The 24,075-nt window shown below is 34.3% G+C and overlaps 1 protein-coding gene across 2 annotated transcripts in view; it reads left to right on the forward strand.

Annotated features, from left to right (window-relative positions):
- Positions 1-20,996, forward strand: part of LOC111059328 (selection and upkeep of intraepithelial T-cells protein 1) — a 119,808-nt gene extending 98,812 nt beyond the window's left edge. For both annotated transcript variants that reach the window (XM_039424427.1, XM_039424428.1), the window contains 2 exons: positions 13,974-14,063; positions 18,225-20,996. In XM_039424427.1, coding sequence (XP_039280361.1) covers positions 13,974-14,056 — 83 coding nt within the window. In that variant the 3' untranslated portion in view covers positions 14,057-14,063; positions 18,225-20,996. The remainder of the gene's footprint in view (positions 1-13,973; positions 14,064-18,224) is intronic.
- The last annotated feature ends 3,079 nt before the right edge of the window (positions 20,997-24,075 follow it).

The following is a 24,075-nucleotide window of genomic DNA, read 5'->3' on the forward strand; positions in this document are numbered from 1 at the left end:
AACTTATTAAAGGCTAAATATAAACTTTCTACTAGTGATATTTTTTAAAAGTTTTTCTATTTCTATATCATCAAGCTATCAAAATGAGAAAGTTTTCTCAGGAAAACATTTTTTTTCTAACCAATACGTTTCGAGATATGAGCGCCTAAAGATTAAATTTTGGGGACAGAACATTTCAAATTCGGTAAGAGATGAATTCATGAGATTTAGAGTATAAATTTTCCATGGTATTGTTGATCGAATAAAACCAAAAAACTTTGAAAATATTAATTTTTAGTAAATTGAATTACTTTGTTGAAAATTTATATTTTTGGAAAAAATTGTTCTATTCAATCAACAATACCATGAAGAATTTATCGATTTATCTCTTACCGAATTTGAAATGTTCTGTCCCAAAAATGTATAATTTAGGCGTTCATATCTCAAAAAGTAATGATCGAAAAAAATGTTTTTCTTAGAAAACTTTTTCATTTTGATAGCTTGGTGATATATAAATCGAAAAACTTTGAAAAATATCACCAGTGAAAGTTTTTGTTTAGCCTTTGCACATCCTTAATCATCATGATAAAGTCCCAAGGTGATGTGGAACATTGACAACTTCAAAAGCTCTTTTAGTCAAAGTGGTTTTGTGTCATGGGTTCAAATGTTGATTTTAGTCTTATCAATCCCATAATCTACAATATTGCATCATATTTTCATTTTAGTTATACCGATATAATGTGAATCAGCTCATTATGTTTCCTGCTGGTGATAAAACTCGTAATAAATCAATAGGATTCGGAATCTGCTTTGGTTCTTCAACAACGAACTCCTCCCATAATTCTTCTCCCGAGATAATCTCTCTTCGAATATTGTCCTCTTTACATGTGTGAGTGAATGAGATCCGTGTGTTATTGGGGCAAGCCACACATTTATTTGGTTGCAAGGAGCCCCCACAGCAGAACTCAAGGGGATTAGATTGCGGAGCCGTAAGACGAGATGGCGGAACAGGAAGTAAACAGCCATTAGTCTCCCCCATTTTACAGACGAACACTGTGTAGTAGATCTTGCTTCTTTTCTTTTGACCCCCAACTACACATTCAAGTGTATAGCCCGTTGAAAAGAACGTTTTGCTTTTTTGCAATGGAACCAAGATTGTGGAAACGGTACCGGCGTATAAGTCATTTTTAACATAATACTGGTACGGTAATGTCGAGTGTTATTTATTTGTACACAGTCAAATCTTTCTACTAGATGTTGCTTTTCTCAATTACTTCTTCCGTTCCTCATGATATTATGGTTCTTTCATAAGTATTAGAAGTTCTACTACGATACTCATATATATCTTGAACGAATATTATCTTAAAAATATAATATATGTTTACGATACATGTAAGTATCATAGTAGAACTTCTAATACTTCCATGAGTACAGGAGTATACATCATATTTCTATACCATCGTTGAATAGCTCATCAGCGGTTGGTGACTCTGGTCTCACAAGTGAGATAAGTTATTATTTAATCTAAAATCTGAGAAACCATCAATATGTTTTTGAAAAGTTATTGTTATTGATAACAAAATGAGGCACTTACACTTCATGAAGGTGCACGGTGAGTTATTATGAATGATAAATCATAATTCCTCAAAGATTAATATTGCTGTGTAATATCAGTACAGAGCAAATACAATGGAAATGATAATAGAATTGGAATAGAATAGATCACTCTTTATATTGAGCTATACGTCGAGTACTCTCTATTCTCCACGGGTGTAACTCTTTAAAGAACTCCAATAGTCAATTCTATTATAATTCCAATTTTTCCAATATCGGGGAGAAGCATTATACTAATTCAATTTTTATGTTATCCAATATCGAACTCATATTAAGTTATGTTATTCAATAATCATCGACTAATATACTTCATACTTTTTATGATCCTCTATTTCGTAAAAAACGTTCATGGTTATGTCTGTGATATCAGTTTTTCCAGTACATACGCGTAGGTTGGAGGGCATTCAATTCGATTGAATCGATTCCTCAATCACCTAACGGCAAATTGCAGTGGGAAGAATTTTCCAATTGAAGATTCACTGATCAGCTTTCGCATGCAAGTCTTTGATACGATCAAATACGCCCTTTCTTGTAGCTGTTCGACCGGAACTGTGTTGCGGGCTGCCTCGCGGCTTCCAGCCCAAACCACCGGCACCCAACTTCAACCTCGAACCGTGATCCCCCCTCACTCTTCCCCTCCCTTAACTATCAGCCCCTGTAGGATCTATTCCTGCCTCTGCCAACGTCGCCTCTTCAACCCTCAACCGCAAGCTTCAAGTTTCTCTGTTCCCCGTGCAAATTCGTGACAGAATCACTGGTGACACCACCCTCCCAACATGTTTGATGACACAACTTTCCACCAATCCATATCACACTTTTTCAATCGAGGCGGATCATACGTACTTTCTCTCCTCTAACATCAGCAGTTAATTCTTCTCTTCTAATCAGGTTCCTGATAAGGATATATAACCCGTGTTTATAGGGAGGTTTTATTCCATGATTTTTCCACTCATCAAAATAATTATTTCTAAATCAATCAAATAATGAATAAATCAATAATTCAATTTCCATCATAAATTCCATTCAATATTCATTCTATGTTTTGGAAATTATATGAAAACTACCACTCTGACAAGTTGCGTGGTCATTGTTAATTAGTAATCCATATAACTGTGATTATTGAATAATTGTTAAGAGATATAGATTAATTTTTTTTTGGAGTGAAGTCGATCAGTATTCTTGGACTAAAAACGAGAACCAATCAGAGAGGTTTTTTTGGAGAAGGCATATCTTATTAGTTGTTGTGGTATTTAATGACGGTTCAAAATTAACAGGCTTTTGTGCAACTGAGCCATAGGCTTCATTCCTATTGAGATTTGAAGGTTGGATAGTACAAGTTGAGCTTAGTTTTCCTCTCTCAAATTATAATATGTCTTATTACAGCACATTGTAATACTTATAGGTATTGATAAATGAGAATGATTAATTATTTTGTCTCAATAAAGCCGGATTCTGAGGTTTAACTCTTTCATTATAATAGCCAAGGGTTGATAATTGATCCGTCAATAATTCCCTTATCTTTAACATCCACAACTTTACCCTCCAATCCTTTGGCATTGGATTCTGCACTGCAATATACTGCAGATGTTGCAGTATAGTCAATATGGAGCTTAATGTGGAGTTTGCTCAGTTTCCAAATTTGATAGCGATTGCAACTTCCCTCGATGGCCATTGTAACCGTGACCTTCATCTCTTTCCGTGAAAAACGACTTGGAAAGAAAAGAAGGCATCGACAGAAAAGAGAGGAATAACAAACGAGGAGCGTTGGTAGTTATCTGATGGTGGTGAAGACGTAATTTGACTGGAAGTAATTTGAATTAAATCACCCGAAACTGTTCCACTGCCAGATTTGAATCAATGGAGACATTTTCCAGAGAACGAACCGACTCGTTTCAGTGAACCACCACCGCCCACTAACACCTTTTCCTCAACCAACTTGGTCGCTTCCATTCGCCACAACTCGACTAATGGTTTCAATAATCTGCAACAGAGTTTTTCATCAGCATCTCAACGATCGAACTCGAAATAAATTGTAACCATCATCTCAAATATCTGAATTATTGAAGATCACAAGCACTTTAGCTTGACTACAGCGTTGTCAAACCCTCCACTTCTATGGGAAATACTACTATTGTATATATCAAGTCCATTCTACCACATTGTGAGAGAGCTGAATCTCGAAATTTAAATAGGAAACTCGAAAATCACTCACTGCCGGAAAATACAACTGAATATGAAATAATTTAAGAGCATATTACTTGAAGGTTGAAGTATGTCATCCTTGTGTATTATGACGTGAGCTCATCTTCCAATCGACTACTCAATCATTGAATAATATTAGTAAACTCCATTTTTATGTTTCTATAGACAAGTACATCAAATCACAGTGGTCTGCATTACACGCAACAACCCTAGAACAACAATTCTAGACTAGTTTTAGAGACTTGAGACATAAACTCAACAAGTATTTCTGGAAGAATTGTATTGATTTGATGTTGCGTTCAAGTAAATTAAATTGAATGTAGGAAACATTGAGCCATCTTGAATATAATAATTTTGAATTTGAAGTCATAACCTCTTAGGCTAATGATTGATGTCTATTGTGGTAGCAATATAAATGTATCACAATGTAGTATCTTAAAAATAATTTTTTTTCAGTATTTATTTATGACATTGTTATAATAATTTGAAAAATAATTCAAAATTAACATTATATTAACATTATGTTGATGAACTCACATGAGAAGGCGTCATTGAGTAATTTGCACTGTTTTCCACCATGATAACAAGTTTCTCCAATTGGTCCAAGTTTCTCCTTAAGGTCTTTATCAAAATAATCAATGTATTTTCGAAGGATCTTCAACATTTTTATAACTTATTTCATGTTACCGGTGGGAAATAACGAGTCTTGTTGGTTTTAAGGTGCAGCGAAGTGCAAGGTGAAGGGGAGTAGCGTGTTGTGTCGAAGCCTTGATTTATTTCGCGTTTAATGTCTTCCTTCAAAGCCTCGGCAAAGAACGGCAAAGTCCTGGCTTGCAAATGCTTTAATATCCTCCGATCGAAATGAAGGCCAACATAAATCTGGCTCCGTAAGACTTACTCCTGAACGCTGCCAAATCCTAAATTATTAATGTATTTACACGATCGTACTCCTCGAGAAACAAGAAGAAGAAGAAGAAGAAGCAGGTTAGGTTGGCTAAATGGACAACAGACCTGAGCCCTCTTTATGTTATTCCCTCTGAACACGACAAAGATGACATCTCAGAATCTATCAATCTCATTACATTCACTTCAGATGTATTATTTATTTGCAATATTTAAATACATATTGAGAATACATATTCATACAGTGAGGAGTTACATCTATTTTATTTAGATTATAGTAAATATTGTAGACATTTGTGACAAAAACTCACAAAATACTACAAAATAATAAGTACTAAGTTAGTCTAATTTTGCCACAAACATTCTAAAAAAATTCATTTGATACTAACAGTCACCCTGAATCTGGAACGTCTCCTGTATGCCTGACAATGTTCACTGCTTACATACCCATGCAGCAATATTTTTGATGAGGTGGACTTTCGACCTCTAAATACTCATGTAAGCTTAATAAAGTATTGATTCTCATTTAAATTATATTATGAACAATATATCAAGAAAATTTTGTCAATTTGATATTGTCTCGTTTTAATAACCAATTTGCTCAAGTAGCATTGATTAGTAGTATTGATCAAAACTTTCGGATGGTCAAAAAGTTATTGCTAGCGTGCCAATTAGCGCAGGTTATCAATCATAGAGAGTGGAGAGCCAAACTTTAATGAAACAGAGAGCTACGTCGGAGAACAATAGAGCTTCAGACGACCGAATGGATTGAGTGTGATTAATTGGCAATAAGCCATTACTGACCGACCACCGACGAATCGAGCCAGCAAGGGTAACGATGATGAGGCAGAGAGCGAACGCCATGAGAGAGGTGACTGAGACTAGCAGCGGAAGAACAGAACTGAGACTAATTCGGAGACTTCTTCCCACTTGGAGCAGTACTTGCTAGTTGAAAGTCTCGATAAGAGTTGATCAGAGGGTGGTTGATGAGAAGGAGCGATAGAAAGTCCCTGCGTCGATGGATTTAGTATGAAAACTGCTCCAAACTTGGGAGGATAGGGATTAAATGGATTTTCCTCGAGCCCCCTTTTTTTATCTGGGTCTCAACTCATTCCAATCAAACACTCACCCTCCTCGGGACGCCAACAACTACGACATTAGTTCCGGGTAGTGACCCAATCAAAGTTCGGGAGTGAGTTTTTGAAATCGGCCCCGGGAACCGACCTCTGAGCAAACCAACTAACTATTCGTGAGACAAAGTTGGATGATTCCACTGAAATTATACTAGCGACAATACTTTCGCATATGAAAATTTATTTTGATCTCGCTTGTATCTCAATCTACCCCGCCTTTCAACATAGACATCTTAAATAACAAACGTTAAATTGTATTCCTTGTAACAAATTCTACTCACTCAGTCTCTCTCCGTCGCAGTTCCATCCGCTGTGTTAATTTTGTTCCTCGTTAGTCCAACAACTTAATTACGCAACATCTCCATGGAGTTGTGTCTCTGTCAACTCGTCGGCATGGATAGTGTGATTCAGTTTTCAAGTTGTATTGGATGTAGTTGATGTGTCTTCTTGTTGTTAGGGTGCCTGTCCGTTACGAACGTTGGCGATCATTCTGGCTATTATTACTTCGTTGGTTGCGCTCCGGAACAATTCTTTCCGAACCATGCTATGAGGTTGGCCAACCAGGAAATTCTTCTCCTTCCTGGAGCTCTCCTGCCTTCTATTTTCCCTTGCAAGATGCTTTGCAATATTTCGTATCTCCCTTTATTGCGCATTATATGACCCAAATATTCAAGTTTTCGACATTTAATGTGGTTGATCAGTTCTGGGGCTGTATTCATCCTCCTCAGCACCTCATGGTCGGTAATTCTATCTGTCCATGGAATCCTCAGGATTCCTCAGGAATCCTCATGGAATCCTCAGTTGATGTGTACTTATTATAATTATTATTTTCGTTGAGAACGTTATAGAATATATCTATTTGAATATTTGAGAAAGTTTCTTGAATTAATAATAGTTGTACTAGTGCTATTTGAGGATGCACTCGCAACCTTCAGACTTATTACGATAATCCTTATTGTTCACGGGTAGTTTGTGCGTATCGTATACTCCAAAATTAGTGAGTTAAAAATGTTCCTCACAAAATTATTTTCTCCCATAGAAACTAACAATGTTGTGATGAGTTTGGGGAGTAGTGTAGCAAACTCCGTAGGAAACAATGGAAAAGTACAACCATAGGAAATAAATCACAATATCATGTCATGCTATTTCATGATTCTTAAATATTTGATGATATGATGAGCAAATTTAATCCGAATAGATCCTCCGTTTCCTTTTGGATTGAATTGCTATCAAATTATTTCTATATGAAGTTTCAGTCATTAAAAAATATGATAAAATACAGTCTATCATCAAATCCCATGCCCCTTCGTCCTTAGTATATAGTGGCGATTCCAAAGAAATGATTTTCAACATTTTTTACGAGCTGTTAGGGACAAGTTTGTGCTCCTTGTTGACATTTCTAAACGATTTTCCAGGAAATGAGATTGTAGGATTTTGTTGGAGCTTGACCTTTTACGTACTGCGAGGAGAAAACGATTCATTCGACTTAATGACTGAGTCAGTTTTTCCCGCTAGTTTCATAGTGTGATAAAGGAAGTTTAGAGGTGAAATACAATAATGAAAGTGATAATTTATATTTCAGTGTTCACACTCCATTTGTGGTGATGGGTTCATTCATTTTCAAGTTCAAGAGTCGATTGTCAGATTGAATTTGTCTAGTTTACTGAAATGGTTTGATTGATACAAAACCAATATTAGAATCATCGTCATTGTAAAATAAACCAATTTATCACAACTATATAAAAAACATATTATCACTTTGATCTTATTCCATTGGAAAAATTCACCATCAAATCTGATGATAGTGATGAATATATCGATTGCTTAATTAATTTAATCTACTACAGATTTTTTTACATTTTCTCTTGTTTGCTTGATTTTTGCTCACTTGAAACTTGAATTCGAATAATTAATTCAGCCAATTTTTACTGTTGCAAATTCATTCAGCAAATACGGATCACTATTTCAATTCAAAAATACAAATTTACATGGATGGAGAGTTTTTAAAGTGGAGAGAGCATTGTTCTACAAACGTCGATTTATGAGAAATGTTTCCAAACTCAAGTAGCTAGAAAATAGGAATAATTATCAAATAGATTAAAGTTCAATAGTTTTTCTTCGGCATTACACACTACCAGACTTTCATCACTAGCCGTGTTCATTCAATCCTCATAGGCCAATGAGTCTCCAAGTTAGACTTGTTGACCAATATCCACTAAAATCTTTATCGGAAAGTATACTGCGCAGCGACAAGTCTCATAAACCTTTTATAATGTCAAACTGGTGTTCCGAAGTGCTAAATGCAATAACGACGATTGCGCCATTTGGATCAATACTGCCTACCTATAGGAATCTTTGAGTGGGGAAATATGTGGTAAAATAAAATACTCTCAAACTCCCAAAATATGCAACTGTTAGAATAACAGACTCCAGGAAGCACATATTATAGTTATTTATAGAGTTGTTTGGTTTTGTGAACAATCTGTATCACCGAAGTTGATTATAAAACTCATTTCTATTATTCCAAAATGCCTACTATGATTGTAATTCCTCAGCTACTAACTTATTTTACTGTGAGCTCTCAACTACTGTTCTTGAAAATATTCACGTCGATTTCTTCTCTGTATTTCCTCATTATCATGAAATTATTGCGTTTGCAAAAATTGTATTTATTATTCTGGATTTGAATTTTGGAGAAAAGCCTCTAATAACAAGTGTCCATATTTTCTGGTCAATTGTCCATATTATTATGCTGGTCTAGAAAAATAACATCCAAACTCATTCAATCCGATTGAAAGAATGTACAACATGTGTTTGACATCTTTACCTTCAATACACTCAATGGTTCAAGTAGTGGAGATACATGAACTCTCATAGCTTGCAAGCAGTACTTGAAAAGAATGCTTGTTGCAAAGGGAAGAGTGCTCACAGAGCGGAATGAAAGTTCAATTGAGATTTATCGGCGATATTACAAGAGCATTCTCCAGTGTTCATCGCCTCATCCCCTCCAACCTACATGAAATCTTTTCCTTTCTCTCAAACATACACACGAATTCAAACAGTGAACAATACTGTTATGCTCTCTACTTTTCTTTCGCCAAAAATGAAGAATAGAAAGCTCTGGAAGTACTTTTAATGCTCTAGGGTCTCATTCCTCACCCGGCAAAAGAGTGCGAGTACGTTCCAGCACAGACCAGCAGTGGCGAACGTGTTACTGGTTATTATTTTCTACACCCTTGTAACGTGTCAACTGGCCAATATTGAACTGTGGTTCTTAAATATATTGTGAACGTTAAGAAACTCCAACTCTGCAAACAAACTTTATTACTCTTTTTGTCCAGCCACCTTGAAAATAAACGAGTGTAACATCGACTAAAAATGGTATGGAATACAAATCGAACTAGAAAAACGGAAATTCAATATTTCAAAATTGATCAGGAATCAAATTATGTAACTTTTGGCATCCGAATTTCATCACATAAATACTCATGACAGCATCAAACAATCTTTGTTAGGCAATCTCATCCTGAAATAGGCCCATAAAGCATTGGAATGCTTTCCATATATTGAACTAGCCGTCAGGCTCGCTTCGCTCGCCATGTCCGTCTAGCCAGGGGGCTCCGCCCCCTGGACCCCCGTCTGGATCATCCAAGAATGAGACTGGATCATCGAGCGAAGCGAGCCTGCATTTTTCAATTGAGCATTTTTATCATATGTTAGGACGATCCAGTCGGGGGTCCAGACTAAATGTCTGGCTAAACGGATATGGCGAGCGAAGCGAGCCTGACGGCTAGTAATATAATATTCCCAGGGATAGCTCTGATTGAAGTAGCAGTGCCCAATCAAATTTTCCGCGATAAATGCATTTCAATCTTCAACTTGGTGCCAACCTAACAAAGTCAACTCAACTTAATGCCAACCTGACAAAATTATTAATTTAGTTACCAGTTAACAACTGTTTCGAAGAGGTACTCTCTCTAGATTATAGTTCTATATTAACATATGGTATGGACATTTTTCAATTATAATTAATTAAGAGAATAAGAAGAATATACATGCTAAAAGACGAACTTTAAACCCTTAAAAACCACCCTTAGAGTTAAAATATTGCCAAAAAGTTTCTTAGTGCGCCTCTAAAGGGCCAACTGAACATACCTACCAAATTTGAACGTTTTTGGTCCGGCAGATTTTTAGTTCTGCGAGTGAGTGAGTGAGTCAGTCAGTCAATCAGTCAGTCAGTCAGTGAGTGAGTGCCATTTCACTTATATATCTATATATATTATATATATATATATATATATATATATATATATATATATATATATATATATATATATATATATATATATATATATATAGATATTCTACCATATGGGCAATATAAATTGTAATAAACGCTTCCCTGTTTGATAATGAAGGCCTGCAGCTGTCCTAGCACCACTAACAAAAGTTTATGGTTCACATCATTTCGTTAACCTACCCTCCACGAAAAATGAGTCTGTTCAAGAATGAAATCAGATCATGTCGACAAGTGCGGGTCTTAGACTAAGGCTAGAGTTACAGTTAGTGGAGTGTCTCCGGAGATGTCTTAAATATTCCATCAGCGCAACGTGCTTCCTGAGACACCTGTTAACGACTGACATGGAGTACTCAAGGTGTCTGTGTTCATTTAAAATTCATAAGCGCTTTTGCCGTGAAGGCGCGTCTCGACGCTTAACAGTTACGACGCCCACGCTATTTGTGTTGCATGTAGTATGCGCTTCCACTCACCCTTCTACAAGTTTTTAAATACAACAATACAACCCGAACAGGAACTCATCTTGGACTTACTTATACATTCTCTCTTTGGTATTCAAACTTGTGCAATCTGAAATCTTTTTCAAGATATTCAAATTTGTATCACATTATTTATGGGACCTGGATATTTTGTGATATTTTGGAAGTTTTCTCGACTCATAGGAAATTCATAAAAGTCGCACGACGAAAAATGAATAGCATTATTTCTTTCACTACAAGAAAATAAATTTTGACAAACTACCTCTTCACGAATTTCTTTGAGAAATGATTCGTTTGAAAAGATTAGTATGTTCCTACATTGTGCTAGGATAATTGAGTTGTAGCATATCTCGAATGATGTTCATACTCGTTTAAATCATTATGATTTATTGAACATCCAGTAATTCCCAGGTGCCACACAAGTTATGAGATAGAATCGATTATAATTTGAAATATACTGTACACCTCGTTGATGCTGTATAACATAATTTCCATGTGAATTTATTATAGAAGAACAAACCCATTTAGAAGTGGCGTTTACTCTTTTTCAAGTGAATTTGGGAAATTTCCTCTAAAGAGAATCATACGATTCTCAGCTAATGCTGATTTTCCACCACAAAGTTGCACACAAATTGCGATTCTGTAAGTTGATCACGTACAATATTTCAATGAACTCCATCTTTTCAAAATGAATGGAACTGAAAAAATATGAAAGAGGTTTTTCTGTATAGGTTTTGTAGAGAAAGGAGGCGAACTTAAATTAGCTTAATGGTCTGAAAACGGCGTGATAACAATTACTTTTGTGACGGCTGGAAATAGGGTAAGTTTCTGGGGTGAGGAGGGCTGGTACAGAAAATTATACAGTGCAGAATATCTTGCTGTCACCATCCTTTAAAATTTTGGCTCGAATACATCCGGTGAGGACTTGGGCTAGATTCGACATTACTCCTTTGGCTGGCTATGATCCCCTCTCATTCCCACACCTCAGCTGCAAGCCCGCAAGTATGTCGGATAAACATTTCCTCCCCAACCATCTCACAAAACTCATTCGCCAACGCACAATAAAGCTATCTCCTCTGCGAATACAAAGAGACCGCCTCCAACCTCTTCCTTCATCAAGATTTATGTACATTAATAACGACTCCTTATCCACCTCCAGCTCACTATTTCTCCTCGCTACCATATATCAAAGACACCTCAGCTTCTAACCGCTGAATTTTCTGTTACCTGTCGGTCTCACCCCATCCTCAGGAAGCTTTGAGCACTGCATCATTTATAAAGTGAATTGCTCATGTTCGCGGCGCGTATATCTGTACGCACCTTTATACATACGTTATTCAACTCTGTAATTTAACAATCAGATTATCAACTTTTGCTTCTGAATTACTTACTCAATGCTTGAAGATTATATTTACCTTGTTGATAATCTTCGGTCATTCATAAGTTTGTCAAGCAAACAGTTGACTTTCTCCATGAAAATCATCATGGAAATGACTATCACAACAGAGAAACTAGTTATTGAAGTTTTACAATGATGATGTATCATGTGGGGTGTAAAGTGTATTTTTCAAGGATCTCCCTGTTTCTAGCAGAATTCATATGTTCATTATCAGATCATATAGCCATTGTAATGTATAAAATAAGAGACAATAGTAGTATCATCTATTGATGGTAATCCTACAACGAAATTCATTCTATTCATGATTGCACCACAGGGTAGGTCATACAGCACATTTGAAAGAGCTTGTGACTCTTGGGAAATCGAATTACCATTATTTGGACTCGCCCGTTTTCTGGTGGATTGAATTGCACGGGAACGAAGTACCATTGCCATTGTCAGCTGTCTATTAGTCGGCGAGTACTGCAATTTTGTGCAACTCACTTGGAAAGGGCTTGACACAGACAGCAGTGGCACTGCTTCCGTCATTCACCACTCGGTCATCGAGACCCGGCTCCTAACAATAGCAACTCCTTCAAACTTGGATCGCCAGTTTCTGACAAACTCTGTTGTTGTTGCTCCAAGTTTGGACGAGTATCATAGAATTGTACCGCAGCACCAGCAGCACTACAATTGATGATCTCTACAATGGTTGTTCAATATTATCAATGACGGTAGAGCTCTTACTACTTTTAACGGGACGCAGATGTTACTCATTCAATTATCAAGGGTGAAAATAATCGGAGGTTCAGTCAGATAGTTTGATAGGCAGAGGAGTTCGACAATATTCCTAATATTCTTTAGAAAGCCATTACATAAGCAACCTCTGATCGACTGCTGTAAGATCAAAACTGAAATTGAATACAATAGAACTCATTCTAGAACAGTTGGGGGAATGATAAGTTCCAGAAATAATAAATAATAGTTTTTCAATAAAGAATATAGAAAAAATATTTCAATTTGTGCTTCAAAATCGAAAACATACTACTGTTTTTATAATAAGCGTACATTTGAATGAATTACATATCAAGTATTGTAGAGTTTTCTATCTAAATAACCTCCTTATCTGTTTATAATTTATTATTCTATTAAATGGAATTTGATTTATTGAATTTGATTACTCTATTACATTTCAAGAACTAACAATTACAGAGTCAAAAAACTTGATTGTGTAACTTATTATTTGAACCACTTTTTTCAATGTCCACATAAAAGTAGTAATAGATAAAAAAAAAAATTATATCATTAGTCATCTATCAAGCTTGGACTTAACAAACATTCATGCTTTCTTTGTCTACGATTACTTTGGTAGAATAAATGTTTAGCATTTCACCATAAAAAAGGTTATATGAAACAAAACTCTCTTCCATTGATATACAAGTATTTGTGTCGCTGATCTCTTATTAGCTGTTACCATTATTTGTTTCTTATTCAATATCTAATTTCAATTTTATACTATTCAGCCAAGATAATCCAATATTTCAAATAGTCCTGCAAACTTTCATCTCAATATTACAGTCTGGGGAAATCAACACTATAAATTCATATTGTCTTACTAGGAGCATGTTCACTAGAAATAAGCATTTTTGAATTGTGAATATTCAAAAGCGAATTATTGGTTCAGGAAAAAAACAAAGTGAATGTCGTATTGAACTTTCAAAAAATTGTTTATCTGTCTAGAAAGTTCAATATTTTTTTCTAAATGTATTCACATTTCTGAATAAAATATTATTTATTCAGACAGAACTTGAATTGAACGATTCTTTGCATTTATTATTTCTATTGTCATACAATACTGTATTTCACTCAATTTAAACAAATAATGTATTTGTTTGTATTATTTGAGAACTACTTGTATAGTGTAATGATTATGATATATTGTGCATATTATATTAATGAAATTTTCTATTTACTCTTTTGTTTTGCAGACAGCAGTAATTCCAGCTCCTGTTACCATCTTCCCCATTGGATTATGTCAGCTGTTCTAATTTTGACTATTGGAAGGCTATGAGACTGAAGTGAGTATTGTTTGAGTAACAATTATAGTCTCGTTTTTACTATTCATGCTAATGAGCTTTGATTATTCATATGAATGGGAAAGCAGATCAATAAAAAATCGGTTCATCACTTTCAAGAATTCTGTTCAGATTTGAATTAAAATATCATAAATTCAAATTAGTAAGCTCTTTAATTTGAGGAACTTACAGCTTTATTATCATAGTGTGTTCTGAACTGATTTTTGAGACTTTTTACTAATCATTGAATACCTTTGAATCATTCAATCATTGAGACTTTCCACTAATCCCATACCAATAAAAGAAGACTGGAAGACTAGACAATTTTCGAGACAGTTTGTAATTAAGTATGTTCTTGAAAAAGGAGAAGCCAATTGATTTTCTTGAAAGTGTTAATCAATAATCAAGAAAACTCAGTTATTAATTCACTCATGTTATAAACTGTACGGTACAAAGGGAAAAAGGAAAAGTACCTTAGTGAGAGGTGAGTCTGGATTCAGAGTGTCTACTCAAAAAGGAAGATGGAGCTTCCGTAGAATAGGTAAATGATAAAAACAGTGAATATATAAGAGCTCCTTCACAATAAACATCTGTATGGCCTTGTTGACTTTGCAATGAGCTCCGCAGCTGCGTCATTGAAAATCGAAATACTGTGTACAACTATTATACACTCGAATAATACGAGTGTATGGAACTTGTGAACATTATTTCACTGCATATTCCGCCAATTTTGGATTGAATTTCAAAGTTTGAATGCTTTGTAGAGCCGTCATCCTATTATATTAAGCGAGCAATTTCTGTATTTTTATATCAGGTTATTTATATTTATATCTGGTTATTTATGTTCAACGGATCTTGAAAACGGCTCTAACGATTTTGACGAAATTTAGAACATAGTTGGTTCATGATATAGAAATTGGATGCACTAGGTCTCATCCCTTGGAAAACTCGCTGAAGGACTTGAAAAGGATAATTCATCCTTGGCTGAAACAGCTGAGACTTTCGTCGTCTGTGGATAGTAAAAAGTGAGCGAGTGATTCTGTGGAAAATCAAAATATCACATCCCCGAAATTTATAAGCTGACGTATAACCAGCTGTAAAATATAAACACGATCATTTTAGATAATTGTGTTCAACGAGCGAAGCTCGGTGCCCCGATATTTATTCATTACTAGCTGGCCCGGCGAACTTTGTACCGCCAAATAGTTAATGCATCTCATGACAAAATTCAGCTGTGTGCACACCTGAGGAGGCGCTAATCTGAAGCACTATATTTCTATGAAAATTATCCAACAATCAGAATTTACATTCATATCTCAATATGGACTCCCTATGTGCTTAGTTAGTTGTGCGGCAGTTTGTATTTTTAGATATAGTTGAATGCAGCTTGCAGGGAAATTGAATGGTGTATCTCCTTGCTGCTGATTTTCTGGTGCATATTCTAAATTTACAGAATTTCGAGTTCTACGACCCAAGTTTGGATGTCGTTAGTACTGCGGAATTATTATTAGAATTAAAATTTTGTGAATCAGTAGAAAGAAAATAGAAAACCAGATCTACCGACTGCTGTTGGGTGACGCAATGATTATAACAGCTGATTTTTATTTCTGTGTGTGGCCAATACCTACTATCACTTAGTAATAGCATAGGGGAACTTACTCTATTGTTTCTTTATGGTAATAGTAGGTATTGGTGTGGCCAGCTCACAAATATTCTCCCATACGGATTACATGTAAACTATGAAGGACCGTGGGAAAAAGTCCTGAAGTCGGATCATAGATTTGATAGGCCATAAACCTACTCCTAAACATAACAATCACAGCTAAAAAAATAATCGAATTTGGTGCACACATAGAAAAGTTATTGAATGTCGAAATTCGAGGCTCGATTTTTATTTATATTCATGCATGTGAGAAATTCGTCGACCTTCAATTGATTGACCCGCATATTATAGTGAGGTCCACGTTATAATGGCAGTGTTTGGTTAGCAATGGTATTGCTGTCCTTGTCTATCATTCAACAGAGCGGATAGCGCTATCTCTTTCTCGCTTTGCTCTGTTGCCAGATCTCTATTGTCTTTCAACAATGCAGAATAATTAAATAATTAACAAAATATTTCATCTTAATTATGAAAATTCATTATGAACTTATTGAAAAATATAATTTCTTGCTTAATAAAATATAATTGTTCATTTTAAACGAGCATAAACAGTTAATATTACATCAATAAACCTGTATTAGCTACCGTCTATAGAAGGCATTGACAAGACAGAGGATCGGCAACATTGTTCTCCTATCTTTCTCCACTGCCATTATAACGTGGACCTCATCATAGATTCAAGACAGGTCTATTCATAGGAACAAGAAATTTGAATTATTTCTAAGATCTGATCTATCTTAATCTATGTTATTTTTATGATACAATTTGACAATAATCAAAAATAATTCAAACTAGAGAAAGATTTGAAGCTCAAGATTCTAATTGAATAAATTAGGAAACTGTTTAAAAATTTGCTTCAACTATAACCTCTCGTCAGATAAAAAATGATTATTGTACTTCATTGAATATAATATTATACACAAGTAGTAGAATGATTGATGAACTTTCACTGAATGAAGCAGATGAATGATGAATGAAGCAGAGTTTTCACATGAAGTTTTAGTTTGATAAGCGATTATGGAAATGGTTCTGATTTCGAGTAGATATGAAACTGATTGTGAAAGTCGCTTTTATCTGGTCTCAGAAAACGTCGTCAACCGTAAGCAAACTATTATTTGAAACCCTGTGTCTCCCCAAAATCCACAATAATTCCAGTTGTAATTCGCCACTTATTGAGACTTGGCTGGAATGGCTAGAAATTAGTAGTAATAAAGTCAGAACGTGCTTCTGAAAAGTACAGAAGCTCAGTGTGCTCGAGTCGAAAGACAGTTGAACAGCTACGTGTTCCATTTCAGGAGCGCGTTTGCACATTGAAATTTGTGGTGTTGCGCATGCGCAAATGAGATTGTGCACGTTTCGAGTATTTGAATGCAGTCCTGAAAAGAGCTCTTTCCTTGAATCGTGCTCAAAGAACCAGCCAAGACGTTTTGCTACAACTGTGCTATACGGTACTGTAAAGCTTTCCTTTCGGCTGCAAAAGGCAGTTCGGGCCAATAATAATTGAGTTTTCATTCGTCGGGACCCTATTAAAGAGATTATAATTCAATAGAGTCAGCCTGGAATATAAACCATGCCAATCAGGCCAATTAGAGTGGAAGATACCTTTAAGAATATACCTTTGAAACGCTACTCTACAATGTACCAAGCAAAAAGAATGTCCTAAGGTTGAGAGAAAATGTATGAAATTCGCCAATGGAAATAGTATATTCTGATGAAAAATATTTCACTTCACTTGAGGTTCATTCAATATACTCACACACATATTTTCCACAATTGAAATAAATCTTGCAGGTGATATAAAATGAGAATAAATGCAAAACTTTTGAACGTTTTTCTGATGACTGAGAAGAAGAAAACAATATTGTTTCTGTCTCTCTCAGAATCTCTGACACAAATTTAAAGATTATCAAAAATTTGACTAGACTAAAAAAGTTGAGCGATTGTAATAGAAATCCACATCACTATTCTGTTAACCTTTGAGAAACTTCTCTGCCTTTCCGTGGAAGGATGTTTGCGTCCAACATTTTTAGTCACAATATATTATTATGATAGCCATAGAATGATAGGTATGAAATTACAAGTCATTATAGTTTATAGTTCATAATTACAGTTTTAACGGTTATCTCTCCAGAGCTTGTAGAGATGAAACACATTCAAGAAGAATTGTAAAGTATAGAAACAATGTTTCTATAATATTATGTTTCCAAGCTTTAGTAAAAACTGATTCGATTTGACTTTGATCTCATGTTGAGACTGAACGCCAGAATAAAAATATCAATCAATATTAATTACAATCCCAATCTCGATTGTGACATTACATTACAGATTGTCTTTATTTTGGTTATGAATAATTAATTCATCAATTTTTTCATTCCATTCATCATGATAGTAGGCTACAGTAGGTACTGTTCTATCATTCTTCTGTATTTTTCTTCAAGTAGGCATAAATATGACTTTGATTGATTACTGCAAACATGTTGTGAAAACGTTTGTATCTGTTTCAGAGATTTTCGAGGAGTATTCAGAGGAGGGCAAACGGCGCGCCAAGATGCTCTTCAATACACAGAAAATCCAGCCGATAGACCAAAGATTTCATTGAACTGTGGCGCAATGAGACAATATTACATCTATAGAAATATCATTACTGATAACCCGAGTCAAGATTTTATAATAGGAACTGAACTTGTATATTGATGAATTTGTGAAAAGTTAGTTTAACGCTTGTGTGTATAGCAGTTTGTTATTCATAAATTGAAAATTGTGAGTGCTTGATTAACAAAGTGTAAATCCGCAATAACAATTAACATGAATTAGTAGGTATACTGTAAGTGTTCAAAAGGAAGATGAATATTTAACACAACTTGTTTTAATGTATTCAAGTCACTGTCATTGTACTTGACTTCAATACTTCCACCAAGGATGGAAATTCCAATTCGTTAATTATTTGTACTTGATTGGTAATTAATGAATTAATTTCAAATTCTTATGCATGGCGAGAGTGAAGATAAGCTTTCTTTCAAGGTCAAGGTTCATTCACTATCCAATCCAACATCTCATGCCCAAATGTCAATTTAGTGAAACCACTTGGATATTTGGCTCCAGGTGAATGAAATATTGAATTTCGATTTATTAATTAACATAATAATAAAGAATTCTAAAAGGGCTGATTAAATTGCTTAATGAATAAGGGAATTATTCATAAGAGATGGTGGATTTCTTATATAAAACAAACTCCAGAAGCTTTGAAGCTGGAACTTTCAAGTATCTTTTTATTCAAAATGGATCATTATTTCCCAGTAGAATGAATAATGAAAATAATAAATTTTGAAAAAATGACACTTGAAAATAGCTCCTTAGCTGAGACTTGTAGTGTTTGTGTTTATATAAGAAAGATTGAAAAGATTGCAAATTATTCCCATATAAATCAAATAATATTATATTGTACCGGTATTATATCTTTTACTATGACATTGTAGTAATTGATAAGTATCATGTCATGGATGACTAGATATCGCAAATTCCCGTAACTAAGTAATATCAATATTCATTTTGCAAATAATCGATTGAGCAAAATACTGGGATATGTAGAATTTTTCACAAATTCTCATTTAAGTATCTTCGAGCAATAATAAATGCAAGAACTATGGCCTGTTATCAATCTACATTTTTGACGTTACGTACATGTGGAGAAGTTTATATTATATGTTATGGAATGGATAATATTGTTAATAGGAATTTGTATATAAACTAATAAAATTACAGATTTTAGTATTGTTGACAAAGAAGCCTCTAATGTTGATGATATTCCTGTCATGTCTATGATTGTTGATAATATTATTGTGTATAATAAATTTAAATTGATTTTTAGGAATCAACATGTAAAGAGAAGATCAGTGTCTTCTAAAAATTTCCAATTTGAACAGGGTATGATTCACCACTGTACCAAAGAGCTTTTACAATCTTATCTATAGATGTCATGATGGATTGTAAGGGGCATTCATAATAATTATATAAGATTATAACATCACATTTATTTTCATTATAATTATGAAAATAGTCTCCCTTCCTTCTAAAAAATTCAGGAGAAAAATTCTTCAAAGATTAATGGGAGAGTTCAAATATTTCATCAATATCGTGAAAACGAAATATTCTTTTCTCATTATATTTCAAAACACAAACTGGTTTTTTTCTATACTAAATAGTTTGTATATAGAACTAACTCATTAAAATATATTGTATTATTTTGTGTTTACCAAAGTTTATTCATTAAGTTTGTGATAGTTTCTACTTATAGTTTGAATTTCCTAGTTTTATTCTAGTCTCATGTACCATTTCTGCAAATATAATTCAATCAACACCCACAAGAGGTGTATTTCTAATTAATTATGTTTGAAAATTCATGACTATTGATCCATCAATATGGATTGGAAGAATACAGAATGAAACAATCGGTTAATCTGTTGGATAATTTCATGAACAGAGATATGAACAGACTATTTTCATGCAGATCATACATTGCTACTTTCTAAAGAGCTTATAATTACTTGACTACTTGAAGGAAAAATACTAATATTTCAATTTTTTGTTCTAATAATTCTGTACTGTATACGATTTGAATTATTTATCATATTGTGTTAGCTCTTTTGTTGTTATTTTATCTTGAGTGAAATGAAAGGATAAATTCGATAAAATATAATTTAACTGTTATCTGAAAAACTGGATTTTTAAAAAAATTAGTTTATGAATAAATTTTCATCATTCTTACACACCTGTCCGCCTTCTTGTGTTATTTATCCCATTTGTCGATTAAGCAGACCAAGAAATTTCAATTTATTATTACTCCATTAGTAGTTAATCACAATTTTTTCTCAAATTGACATTATTTTTAGTTCTTCAATGTAAGATCTGGATGGATGTGAATTTTACTGCAGAAAAATGCTGATTTCCAACTGCCAGTATATTAGGAATTGATTTGCCAAGATTATTGAGCAACTCTGATTTGTGAACACCAAACATAACTTACTGACTTGTTTTATTGTGGGAGAAGGTTGATTTTTCTCGTATCTTATAAATATGAAAAAAACAATAAAAAATCAATAGTTGCTTGTTTTAGGAAAACATAAATCAGAATAAGTGGAGAATGACTGTTAAATATTTGTTGCATTTGATTAATGAAGATAACAGATTGTATATTATTCAGAAATGAAAATTAATTTATTATTAACGGTTGTTAAAAGTGTAATCATGTTTGATCGAATAAACAAATTTTAGAGAAATTTTTGGTTTCAATGAGTTTTCTGGATAGGTTTATCAATTTCCCTTAAACCTACATACATTTTTATAATGGAGAAAACGTATAAATATCAATGGAGAATTCTAGATCAATAAGATAATACTGGGTGATTCACATAAGGTTTTACAATAGGTAACTTGTTAACTGTTCTTTTTACAAAGAACTTCAAATAAGCAACTACCCTTCTTTTTTCGTGACATTTTACGACATGCCATTTTAGATTGAAAATTTGGCCGCCATCTTCCAAAATGGAGGACAACTTTATTTTTTTGAATGACAACCCTAATTTTTTTATTAAATTTTTGGGTTATACGTTGAATTTTAAGACATTTCTACTCTTGTCAAATTTTTTGATAAACCTAACCGTTGAGGATGTACAGCTATAAGCCACACATATGGTAATCATATTGCATTACTGTTTACAACAACATATCGTCAGTAAAGCTGTACATCCTAAACGGTTAGGTTCATCAAAGAATTGACAGGAGTGAAAATGTCTTAAAATTCTACGAAGAATCCAAAAATATAATAAAAAATAAGGGTTGCCATTAAAAATAATAAAGTTATCCTCCGTTTTGGAAGATGGCGGCCATATTTTCAATGTAAAATGGCATGGCATGAATAGCAACAAAAAAAAAGTAAGAGAGTTCCCAATTTAAAGTTAGCTGTCAGATTAATGGTTTTCTATATACCGGTGGTTAATCATTGAAAAAACACTACTTATTTTATTGCTTTCATGAGTAGTATACAAAAATACCCTCCAGTTCGTAAATGGTTGGGTTTATAAAAAAATGACAAAAGTAAAAATGTCTTAAAATTCCACGTAGATCCCAAAAATATAATGAAATATTAGGGTTGCCATTCAAAAAAATCAAAATGTACTCCATTTTGGAAGATGGTGGCCAAATTTTCAACTTGAAATGTCATGTCGTAAAATGTCACAAAAAATAAGGGAAGCCTATTCAAAGCTCTTTGTAAATGAACAAGAAACCTATTGTTGACCGATCTAAGATTCAAGTCGACGGTTTGGCATTTCTCTTAATGTTTAAATGTTAGAATATTTTTATGTTTGAATGTTTAAATGTTTATATATTGCGCATTTACGGCGAAACGCGGTAATAGATTAACGCGGTAATAGATTTAATTGCCCGTCAACAAGTAGGGGTAAAGTGAGAGTATTGCCCCAAAGCTGCCCTAAAGCTGCCCCAAAGCTGCCCCAAAGCTGGCTCAAGGCTGCCCCAAGGCTGATTCTTGGTTCTAACCTTGCCCAATCCAATGTAATCCGAACTAACTTGACCTAGCCATACCCCTAATCTCACAATAAACCTCAGAATACTGTGTGAGGTCTACTGTTCACAGAACTACTAGTTACACCTTATGTGAATCACCCGGTATACGTTGAGAATTTTTTTGTTTCAATGATATGAATAAGTAATTAATCAAGCTTGGTTGAGTAGCTTGATCAAGTTCAGTTGAATCAGGACCTCTTATATGTAGGTGTATAAAGGAGGTCCTGGTTGTATACGTGATCAGAAAATCAAATCTGAAGCAATGATTCTTGCATGACTCTAATGTGAGTAGGAAACTGATAAGTACTTGGAAATCTCCATCGTATTACTGAGACATGAGCATTGGAGTTTGAAGATATCAAAATTTTATAAACTATTAAATAAGTTGATGATAAAAGATCCCTGGAATAAATGGTATCGTTGGATTTTCATCTTTATAACGACTGATAAACAAGGTGTATGAACTGAAATTGGAAATATTATTCAAATGAGACGTTATTTTCGACAATGAGTGATTTTGGATGCTACTAGAGATCCTATCAAGCTAATCTCAGAGCATTGGAAAATTTTCATTTTTCCGAATCAAGATTTACTGAATATTTTGAGCAATGTTTGAGAAAGCATATTCTATGATTATAAGGAGGTTTACTGAAGTGAGAAAATTAATCCCAGAACTCCTATGAAACAAACCAGACCAATCTCAAATTTCACTTGCTCCGAATTTGATGATTGCAAGCTTTGGTGAGACCTGCTATCTGTAGTATACACAGGAAAATTCATAGGAGGCCAAGTTCTTCTCTTTTAAGAAGCAACAGATAATTGCTTAATTATTGTAATGTATTGAGTACTCTATGATGTGTTCTCTTGGCCCTTGATGCTTGAGGCTCTGTTTGTGTGTGTGCCTTGCAATGGCGATTACTTGATGTGTTTTCTAACAATTGTATCCTGTATCTTAACAGTTGAATATACTTACTATCGATTATCTCATGAATTTTATTTATTTATCAATACCTGAAGTGAATACTTCACAGTGGCTACGAGAATTGGTTCTACCGAATTAGGTTTCCAGTGATTTCCGTTTCATTACGTGTATAAGAGGTTACAAACATGTCTTTTTTGGGACATATCAGTGAATTTCGGGTGGAAGGAGAAAGTTGGGACAGCTATATTGAACGTTTCGAATTATTTATCACCAGTAATGATATCAAAGATGAAAAAAAAATCAGTATTTCTCTCACAACGGTTGGAGTCAAAACGTATTCTCTGCTACGTGACTTGTGTAGTCTAGTAAAACCAGCAACAAAGAAGTTTGCGGAACTCACCACAATTATCAAAGATCATTTGTATCCTGAACCCAATATTATAGCAGAACATTATAAATTCAGTCAAAGAAATCAACTAGCTAATGAACTTGTTTCTGAATATGTTGCACAGCTTAAAAAACTATCAGCTCCCTGTGATTTCAAAGATAACTTCCATGACCAACCTCGAGATAGGTTAGTGAGTGGTCTTATCAAACACAATATAAAACAATGAATATTGACCGAAAGCGATCCCACTCTCGAAAAAGCACTTCAAATCGCTACTCCATTTGAAGCTGCTTAGAAAAATGCTGCTGCATTAGGTTTGTCTACAACTTATTCACCAGCTGTGAATCAAATTGTTTCCAAGGACAAAGTCAATCCTAATCAGCCCAGTACTTCTCGTTCTACACATCAAAGAGGTTGTGAATTAGTTTGCTACTGCTGCGGTGTGAAAGGTAATCACACAACC

The sequence above is a fragment of the Nilaparvata lugens genome, chromosome 3, assembly GCF_014356525.2.
Source record: "Nilaparvata lugens isolate BPH chromosome 3, ASM1435652v1, whole genome shotgun sequence".
Taxonomy (NCBI): Eukaryota; Metazoa; Arthropoda; class Insecta; order Hemiptera; family Delphacidae; genus Nilaparvata; species Nilaparvata lugens.